Consider the following 10,552-nt stretch of genomic DNA (forward strand, 5'->3'; position numbering starts at 1 on the left):
CACCGGCTCGATTGTACACACCAGAGAAAGAGTCATGTTTTGAGGATCCTGGTTTATTATGCAAGTGAAAATGGAGTTATGTTTTGTAATTCGATTATGAATGAGATTTTAAGCAAAGTATTTTAAGAATTAAACGATTATTTTTAAATGAAAATTTGTTTTGAAATTTTCGGCGTTACAATTATAGAATGAAAAAGATCAACTATATATCTTTTTGTTGCAAAAAAAAAAATCATTAAAGTTTATGGAGAAAGTAAAATTAATATTTTTTAACGAATATAACTCAAACATTTTATCCTTCAATTGAAAAACTATATCGAATGATTTTTGAAAAGTTTGATTAAGTTATTGCATGTTATTCTTTTATCTTTTATTCTATTAGTTTTCATTTAAAATTTAGTAGGGCTGATTAAATGATTATGACTTTTAATGCTTTTAGTTCATAGACACAATGAATAAAATGAACTTAAATTCGATCGATTTAGTAAGTTACATGATTAAAGAATAATAGTAAAAGAGATGTCATTATTAGTTTAAATATAAATGGATAAAAACTACCTTGTTTGGAGGTTCTATATGTAAACTTACGTACATAGACACATTATTCTATTTTATGTGTTATAATATATTTAAAATAGTATTGTTTATTAATTTGCAACCAACAATAATTCATGAAGTTCTATATGTACCCCATTTATTCGTCATGCCTTGTCATATGTGTGAATGCGTTGTATTTGTTATTTATGATATTTAAAGACACATATAATGATATAATAGTAGGAAAAACAACGTAATCGGATTTTCGACAAAGTCAAATTGACCACAAATTGTACTTCTCAACGAAAGCAAGCCATCTACAAATATGTTTATCCCTTGTTGACCATTTCCCAAATGATTGTGTGAACATATTGACATATAAAATTTATCTATTCACATGTGAAACATCCAACCGTTATCATTGCTATCATGCAATCAGTTGACCCTACTGCTATATAAACGTAGAATCTGTTGCCATATACCCAACTACACTTACAAAGAAATAATTAACAAACTATCCTTTGCTGTAACGTGTATCCTTAAAAACGATGGCATCCAATGACTCCGCTATTCCTCCACATGCCCATGCCGCCGTTAGTATGGAGGTACCACTAAAGACGTCAGCGCCACCACCGGAGTACAGTGCTACAAGAGGCGCAGGTGGATCTAAGAAGCATGCAGTGGTTGATGTGTTCTTCAGGGTCGTGCTTTTTGCAACTTCCGTGGCTGCTATCGTTCTTCTGGTGATTTCTAATCAAACTGAGCTTATTCCGATTGCACCCGGGATAGCAATATCCAGGACTGGAAAATTCAGTCACTCCCCAGCTCACATGTAAGTAATCAAGATCAACTTGGCACAAAATGCATCTTTATTGTGGGACGTGATATTTACACTCTTTTAATTTTGTGATGTAGAAACCTTTTGGCAACGCTCTCCACGGCTGCTTTATACAGCATCATCACTGGTTTAATATCAGTTTTCGCACTCAGGAAGCCAGGAGGAACCTCAACAAAGCTAAAATTTCATTTTGTGATAGTCGATTCAGTAAGCTCCTGAACCACACTAATTTCTTTAGAACGAATTAATCCATGTTTCATCCGTATATATATAAGCAAAACAAAATAACATAATTTTATCTATTAAAATGATACTAACATATATAATTATCATCGGGTATGGTGCAGCTGCTATTAGGTATCATGGCTGCAGCAACAGGAGCATCAGGAGGTGTATCTTACGTAGGACTCAAAGGAAACTCTCATAGCAGATGGAACGAGATCTGTGACACGTACGATACTTATTGCATCCGTGTTGGAGCCTCTATTGCTTTGTCTCTCGTATCCTCCATAACACTTCTACTGTTGGTTTGGATCAACACTTATGCACTTTCCAAGAAGATCGCCAGGCTATAGTTTGTTTGATATGTGAAATATTTCGGAAGTACGAGTTTCATGTTATTTATCTTTTGTAGTGTAAAATTTCTATGTACATGTTTTACTTCGTGCCAGTTTTTTTGTTTGTGATATTTGTGATTGATACAGATTGCATTAAAGTTATATATATAGTTGATTTTGTTATATTTCAAAGCATTAGTGGTCCTACATACATATGTTGAAAGAGGAAGATAAATCTTTACAGCATTCCAACTTTCGTCGTTCCACGACTTTAGAGCATTTGATCTTTTTGACATTAGAATAATTCAAGGATTTTCAAATTTTTGTAAGTTATGACGTGAACGCAAGCCTTTAGTTTTAAATATGATTACATGAAACAAAAAAATGTGTCGATATAACTACTAGGGTGTACTTTTTAGACTTTAATATATATTTTCATGTTATTATTCTACTTTTCGTATCATTTTTATCATTCCCTTTTTACAACGCATTCAATATTACAAACGTTGGAATATCTATTTTAAATTTAAAAAGAATATATTTTTTGCCCATTGAACTTTGAAATATATAGTCACTGAATTTCATATAATTATTTATTATGCTCTAAAAAGTAACACTATTTCAATTAAACTCTGTTTTTTTAATTAAAAGAGGTTTATTACAGTATTTGAGGACAATTGTTTAAATATTAAAATAGATTCTTCAAAATGAATAAAAAAATAATATATCTTAAACAACAGATAAATGAAAACGTTACTATCTAAAAGTTAAAAATAATACTTTTCCCACTTGATCAGAAAATAATATGTAAAGTTCAAATATTATAAGACTAAGAAGTTCTGATATTTATTTGAATGTTAAGAAAAGAAGGTCGAGACTTTGTTGTATAGGCCCGAAATCGGCTAAAGAGCGGTTTTGCTTCCTGTGGTTTTCAAGTATGTCTATATATCGGTTTTGATTTGTAGGAATTAAAGCAGAAAAACGGTGTCGACCACAGTTTTTTTATTGTGGCTAAATGTCATCATTTATCACCTGTGAGTGATATCTAGATCTATTCTGACACTATTATTAACTTAGACGTACATATATGATAACGGAAATCCATTTATGCAACCACAGGTTCACACAAAGTCAATTTTATGTGATTAAATAGTATGATGAAATTAGTCATATCAGTAGCAAAGATCGAATGCATGTTCATAAAAATCCTTTTTGTGTGACAAAATGCTAAAATTTCTTACAAAATGCTAAAATTTCTTAGCCACCCTTACAAGAAATGGGAGCATTAGCGGCGACAAGCGTCCACGTTAAAAGCTAGGTGTGTCGCCTTTAAAGCCTTTTGCGGCGATGCGTTGCAGCAAAAAGGTCACTACTATTGTCTCGCTGCAAATGTTTTATATACCGCCGCTAATTCTCACCGTCGTCGCAAATGTCCTGTCGCCGCAAAAAAACATGTCGCCATTAAGGACATCCATAATACATTAAACTTTTAAGAGTTTAATTGATTGACACATCATAATTTTACTTACTATACAGCTCTACATTAATATTTCTACAATGCATGAAACTCATTAGAATTCAACGAAATATATATATATATATATATATATATATATATATATATATATATATATATATATATATATATATATATATATATACACACTAGCCGTCTACCCGCGCCAAGCGTCGGGTGCGATTTTTCTTTATTTTAGACATTAGTTCATATATAGGATTAGTGTTTTTGCACAAATAGTTTGCTACACATAAACAATTATCAATAAGAGTCATGCTACCAGAAACGAAATCATAAATAATTAAAATTGAAAAGTTGTGATTCTTTAAAAATGAATATGAACACATGATTGGCTAGTCATTATTTATCATGCAACACTTCTTTATATACGACATTTGACGTATAGACTTCACTGCCGTTGAATTGTTCATCGGGTTCCACCAATACTTTTGTAGTGGCACGTGATATCCCTCTGGATAATGCCACATAAAGTTGGTCATGCGAGAAAACCGATTCTGGAAGATAAATTCCTACATTTGGAATTGTTTGTCCCTAAGCTTTATTTATTGTCATTGCAAAACATAATCGAATTGGAAATTGCTTTCTCTTCAGCTTGAACGGGAACATGTCATCTTCAGACGGACTTAGAGGAATCCTTGGCAAAAATACCCTCTTTCCAGCATGTTGACCAACAGCTATTTCGGCATCAATGACATTGTGCTGAAAACTTTTACATATCAATCGGGTGTCGTTACATAATCCATTTGACGGGTCGAGATTCCGTAACAGTATTATCGGGCATCCAACTTTCAGTCTTAAGTAATGAGGGGGCAAACCACTAACACTGAGCGTGTTCAAGAATTCCACAGGATAGAAGTTATTTATATCGTCCACGGCTTCATCAAAACTATAGTAAATTCGCTCTTCTCCATGGAATCGGCCGATCAAATAATCATTAATCTCATCGACACTATCATTTCTTGTGGATAATATTGCACGCGAAATTATATAATCTGGTTCAGATCTATTAATTTCAAAGGATGGAAAGATTGCATCAATCAAAGCATGCAATGACTTTTCTTTTTTAGTGAAGGGAATTACCATATCATCAGGGATGCGAATAAAGTTTTTGTGCACCGTTTCTTCAACTCCATCACCGACACGTAATAGAAAGTCTAAGAACCATGGATCGGTTAGTGCTCTCATATTTATAGTTAACCGCAACTTGGTAATCGAAGACCAAAGAGGTGACATACGTATGCTAGAATCCACGGTCTGTGCTCGTGTTCCACGTCTAACGACCGACAATACTTGTCTGAAATCACCTCCCAAAACCATTATCTTTCCACCAAATGGGAGCATCACCCCAGTGATATCTTTCATTGTACGGTCCACCGCCTCCAATGCATGTCTTTTAGCCATCGACGCTTCGTCCCAAATGATTACTTTTGCAGTCCGAAGTAGTTGTGCAGTACCACTTTGTCTTGAAATCTTACAGACTAAGTTATTTTCAAGATTGATAGGAATCTTAAAGCGAGAGTGAGTTGTTCTTCCCCCGGGCATGTTATTAGCCGCAACACCAGATGAAGCAGTCGCGAGTGCAATATGACCACACGAACGAATATTAGCAAGTAAAGCTTTGTACAAAAATGTTTTTCCTGTTCCACCAGGACCATCTATGAAGAACACTCCAGGAATATCATTATGGACATGCCGCATGATCTCATCATATGCAAACGTTTGTTCGGGATTGAGAGAATCTCGGGCTTGTAAATGTTCATGTTCTAAAACAATAGAGCATTCTTCTTGTACCTCACGAAAAACTCCAAATTCTAAATCCACATTTTGATTTATTTTTGGAAGATCAAAATCATCAATGCGGTCACCCATAGATTGTAGGAATACCATGATTTCAGTGAGGACAATATTCTGGACTCTCTCAACACTGCCGTATTGTCGTCTATAATCTTCTGAAAGTCCATTGTAGTGCTCATGCCATAACTTACGAACATCTCCTGGCTCACAAAACCTCAATATTGTTGCAAACAACCTTCTAAGAGCATTGGGAAATTGAAACAAAGATGCCTCTGTAAGACATTGAGACAAACCATCATCGGACTCTATTAAGCCTCTTTCAAGAGCTGCTTTCCGAAATGTTGGGTATTTTATATTGTTGACCGTATACAGATCTTCAAAACACGTAGGGCCACTAATATGAAATAAAAGTAGGCGAAGGTAGTATCGCTCCCCTTCAGCAGGATTAGCAGAAACCAAACGACCTCGCATTAATCCTAGTTTTCGATGATTCCAACGATGTGACATCGGATCCCACGTAAACTTTTTAGGAAAATCTCTGTATTTATATTCTCTTGCACGAATATCTTCTTTATTTTTTAGAAAAAACGCAGTCACCATTGATCTATTATCTCTCTCCTTTTCAACAACGCTAGGCAGTGTATCATCCTCACTGAACCTAACTAACTGTTGATTTGGGAGATGCACCTGCAAAGCCATCACACAAGGGTATATCTGAGAAAGGGGGAACCTAAAAATCCTCCATATTGCCTCAGGAGGTGAGACATATCGTGCATCCTGATACCGTTTTATCTCATTGATAACAACTGGTTGTCCATCCGGATCAATATTGATAACTTGTTTGTCATGGCCCTTGTAAATATACTTAAACACATATTTCACAGAGGTTATACTCGAGCAGACTTCAACATTCATATGGCAGTTAAACATCATTAACAACTTTGGGTTATACGGGACAACCCATCTGTTATCCATCTTATTGCCCAGTATGTCCACCTCTATACCATTATCTCTTCTTCGGTACACAGGATATGAGTCCTTTCCTTGTAATGTTGTTTCATTGAATTGTCGAGGGTATCTAAAACGACATTTCTTTTGCTCATTATTCATACAAGGACAATCAGAGTTTAAGCTACCGCAAGGACCATGTATCATGTGTGAGATGACCAATTCGTGCATTTTAGGATACCTTATTGGGTCTGGAATTTTAGCACATACTATTTTGTCGTAATGGTCTGCATTAGTAAGCTTGTATGGAGGCATCATTATCAAGAGGAAATGCACATGCGGCAAACCACGCTTTTGAAACTCAATGACATAAACGTACGAACCCACTACACCAAGTACATGCTTATTGAGGAGTTGTTTCTTAAGATCCTCTAACTTAGCACGAAAAACTCTTGACACAAGTTCTGATCGATCTTGGGCCGTCTGCCAAGGTAGTAACTCATTTTTTATTTCTGGCCAATTTGGATTGCATGTCATTGTAAGAAATATGTCAGGCTTCCCGTCATCTTGAACTAAAGTCATGGCGTCAAGAAATCGTCGCCGCATGTCACGGGGTCCTCCGATGAAACTTGCAGGCAACACGACACATTGCCCTATCATAGTCGGTCGAACCTCACCAGCATTAACACAATCCACTACACCTTGGTATAAATCTGCTCTTATTTTGGACTGGTTTTTTCTATAAAAATCCAAACGTGAAGTCTCAAGCTTGATGTAGATATCTACTACAAACTGTTGTAGCAATCTCCCTCTCAACAAAATTACATTATAATTTGGCCGAATTTGAAACTTATAGCAGTAGTACTCTCGCATAGATACAGTATTCCGCCCTTTTTTTGTATTAGAGTCTAACCAATGTTGATGTCGTGAAAAAAAAATTAAGAATTAATGTTGTGTACAAAATGTAATGTTTGTTAACTTAACTAAAATTTTAAAAGTTATGATATGTGTACCTTCTAAATCATCCCCGATGTCTTCATCGTCATTAATAATATCATTGATGGAAAATCCATGTCTTGGGATTTTTAAATGCCATCCAGACTCACCGTTAGGAAAAAATAAAGGATAACACAATGGATCATAACATCCCCAATAAGATTGAATTGTTTGCGGTTTCTCAGATTTTCCATAAACGATAATACTTCGTTTATATGCGGCTATGTTGTCGTTACCTTCAACCCAAATACCAGCGACCTGAGGTTTTTACGATACAAACGACATGATTAAATATGGTGTGTAATATACACTGTTGTATTTCATACGTGGTATATTTATTTTATAATTAGTAGAAAATAATTATTATGGTACCTCAGATGTGGTTAGTCGGTTGTATACCCTTTGATCAAGTTCTACCGATGCATTTAAAGTGACTCTATAATTGTCAAGCGGCACTAGATCAGCAAGTCTTCGAAATGTCTTCACGTATGGGTTTGTAGCAAGAACACGAATCAACTTTCCAGCAATTTCTTTATCAATATTCTTCCTTTGGAGTCTATGTGACATCTCATAATCAGCGTCGTAAAAATACAATTGTAAGTACCGAGGTATTCCATCTCTTGGAGTCAACTAATCGATTCTATGATATATTCCTCCATTCACACAAAAGGTGTATACTCCAGATGTCATATTTGTCAATGTTTTGTCATAATTAACGCCAATTGATGCGAAAGAAAAGTTGCTGTTGTAGCAACGTATCATTTGTCTAAATGTCCTACCTAATTCGTTTCTGGATGTGAAGAGGTTGAGTAATTCTTCAGGAATAGAGGAATGTGATAACTTTGTCTTACCATCCATGCAACAAAAGGTAGGGAATTCAAACTGAAATCGTTTTGCTCCACAATGAACACATGGTTGTTGTACCTTCAAAACACGATGTTCTTTAGGGATACCATTATAAACAAAGCTATATGGATCCTGATGACTAATTTCAATAGGTGTTGTCGGTGAGTTTCGTTCCTTGCATCGTTGATATGCATTTCTGTTCTTAATCGATTTCCTTTGAGCAAAATCCAATACACTTGTAGGAGTTACATTAGTAATATCAGCCAGGGTCCTCTGTGTTGTAGACACATTTGTCATAGGTGTCATGTTTTGACTACTTACTTCTCCATTAGCTGTTTGTCTCATTTTCTTCTTCTCCTTTAGTCGTTCATAATATGTCTTATTATATAATTTTCTTTTTTCTGCAATAATTTTTTTGGATGAATTATGCATAAAGATAACGTATTAATCATGTTGCGCATATGAAACATACCCTTTTGTGTATTTACATCAAGTTGGATAGCCTCATTAGGCCTATTTTCTTTATCTACAATCATCATGCCAACTGTAAAAACATGAAATTAATAATATATAATTTTATTTTTTTATAACACATTGTAATAAAAAATAATTTTTATATACAATACTTATAACCGTATTAATTGAATACCGATTGAGTTGAACTAATTATTTATATGTGAGATTGATACTTACATTAAATTATACTGCTTTTTTTAATACTTGAAGTAATGTTTTAACAATTTGTGTTTTTTGTTAATATATATTTATTTCAAGTTTCATTAGTTTTTTTCGGTAAATATTTCTTTCATGTTTTAATAGTTTTTTTCAATAATTGAAAGAATGCATATTGATTGATTTATATTTAAATGATATTGTAAATTTTATTTGGTAGATTATTTGTTTTACTTATTATACAAATGTATAAATATCTAATAAACAGAAAGAAGAAAACTAAATAACATAAACAAAATAGTCAGACAAAGAAACTAAAATTTATAAACTTAAAAGTTTTAAATCATTATAAAATACTAAAAATCCATGTCACAAATTCAGCAAAAAATAAATATAAAAAGTACGCAAGCAAACAACCTTCTAAAAATCAGCAAACGTATAACTACCACATAATCCGCAAACAAATAACTACTACATGATCCGCTAACAAATAACTATAGAAAAATTAATTATTCTCTCTATCTCGAATCCTAATTCGCTCAGCTTCCGGTGTCCTTGGATGCAACGTGACATCAGTTAATATAGTAGAAACCAAAATATTGTCTGTATGGACATGTAATATATAGTTAGTAAGGTATATTAAAATAAATAACATGTAAAGAATGAAACTATATATAATGTTGCCCATGGTTAACTTACACAAATTTAAGTGGACCAACTTGACCCTAGAGACATAAATTATGGATTGATTGAATATTGCAAGATACAGTGGTATCATAAAGCTCATCGGTACGTGATTGAATATCAACTTGATAATATGTCCCCTATTCATTTAAACAAAATTTTGTTAAAACACATAATAACAATGAAAATTGGTTAATATATTTAAATATACTTACATCTCATTTTGGAGAAATAATTCAAATGCATAGAATGACGTGATTCGTCTTCCCCAAACGATTTTTCCAATAACATCTAAAGCATATTAAAATTACTATAATTTTAATTTGTTGTATGCAATTGATAAAAACAAAATATATATAATTAAATATATAAATGTACCGATGATCATTCTTCGACGACTAAAATCTCTTGCGAGGCTTGTGATAGAAGAACATAATGGATAATGTGGAAATGAATTGGCGACATCATTTCCCAATCGAGTAAATATTGTGTTAATTTTTATTAATATTGCCCAATCACCAAAAAAAATTCTGTAACTTTAATACGTGGGGTGATCTTCGTAAAACTGCTCAACTTGGAAATGATTTAAGGACAATACACGTCCAACCAAATTCATGTTCAAAACTGTTTGCCTCAAACATTGTGGGACGATGGCGATCATTTTGTCTCTCTGGATATGTAATATATTACCAATTATGTAAATAATAAAATGAAAATTAGCCAAAAAAATGTCATATTTATTTTATTGTATTCATACTTACGTTACGATCAATCAACCAAATCAGGACTCGATTATTTTCAACGTCGTCCCACACATATAAAACCCGAACAGCTAATATGTTCCACCATATGTAAACGCTTCGCAATGTCAAAAATTTTTAACAGTAATATGATCATCCATCACTGAAATATTTTTCAATTAAAGTTATATTTCACATAACAATTTCTTGTATTTTGTTTAACAAAATAAATCATCAACTTATTGAAAATAATAAAAATTTAAATGTTTACATGTTTTATCATATATATATATATATATATATATATATATATATATATATATATATATATATATATATATATTATCATATGGAAGACAATAAAATACATAGTAAAAAAACGCTTCTTGAAAATACAAATGAG

The 10,552-nt window shown here is 33.1% G+C and overlaps 2 protein-coding genes across 2 annotated transcripts; one reads left to right on the forward strand and one right to left on the reverse strand.

The window, feature by feature from the left end:
- The first annotated feature begins 1,010 nt into the window (after positions 1–1,010).
- Positions 1,011–2,115, forward strand: LOC111880378 (CASP-like protein 1). The gene is made up of 3 exons (XM_023876797.3): positions 1,011–1,369; positions 1,453–1,582; positions 1,723–2,115. Exons 1-3 carry the CDS (start codon positions 1,086–1,088, stop codon positions 1,948–1,950), a joined length of 642 nt encoding a protein of 213 aa, XP_023732565.1. The 5' UTR covers positions 1,011–1,085; the 3' UTR covers positions 1,951–2,115.
- Positions 2,116–4,000: 1,885 nt separating this feature from the next.
- LOC111880381 (uncharacterized) lies at positions 4,001–7,774 on the reverse strand. The gene is made up of 3 exons (XM_052771686.1): positions 7,580–7,774; positions 7,225–7,465; positions 4,001–7,119 (listed from the first exon to the last, which is right to left on the reverse strand). The coding sequence occupies exons 1-3, from the start codon at positions 7,772–7,774 to the stop codon at positions 4,001–4,003; spliced, it is 3,555 nt and encodes a 1,184-aa protein (XP_052627646.1).
- Between the last annotated feature and the right edge of the window lie 2,778 nt (positions 7,775–10,552).

This window comes from Lactuca sativa, chromosome 5 (assembly GCF_002870075.4).
Source record: "Lactuca sativa cultivar Salinas chromosome 5, Lsat_Salinas_v11, whole genome shotgun sequence".
NCBI lineage: Eukaryota > Viridiplantae > Streptophyta > Magnoliopsida > Asterales > Asteraceae > Lactuca > Lactuca sativa.

Excerpts from the sequence above, each read along its gene's own strand:
- LOC111880378 (XM_023876797.3), top strand. The coding sequence starts at position 1,086 with ATGGCATCCAATGACTCCGCTATTCCTCCACATGCCCATGCCGCCGTT. Across the intron at positions 1,370-1,452 it reads AGTCACTCCCCAGCTCACAT|AAACCTTTTGGCAACGCTCT; the intron begins GTAAGTAATCAA and ends TTTGTGATGTAG. Across the intron at positions 1,583-1,722 it reads ATTTTGTGATAGTCGATTCA|CTGCTATTAGGTATCATGGC; the intron begins GTAAGCTCCTGA and ends GGTATGGTGCAG.
- LOC111880381 (XM_052771686.1), bottom strand. The coding sequence starts at position 7,774 with ATGTCACATAGACTCCAAAGGAAGAATATTGATAAAGAAATTGCTGGA. Across the intron at positions 7,466-7,579 it reads ACCGACTAACCACATCTGAG|GTCGCTGGTATTTGGGTTGA; the intron begins GTACCATAATAA and ends TAAAAACCTCAG. Across the intron at positions 7,120-7,224 it reads CATCGGGGATGATTTAGAAG|ACTCTAATACAAAAAAAGGG; the intron begins GTACACATATCA and ends AACATTGGTTAG.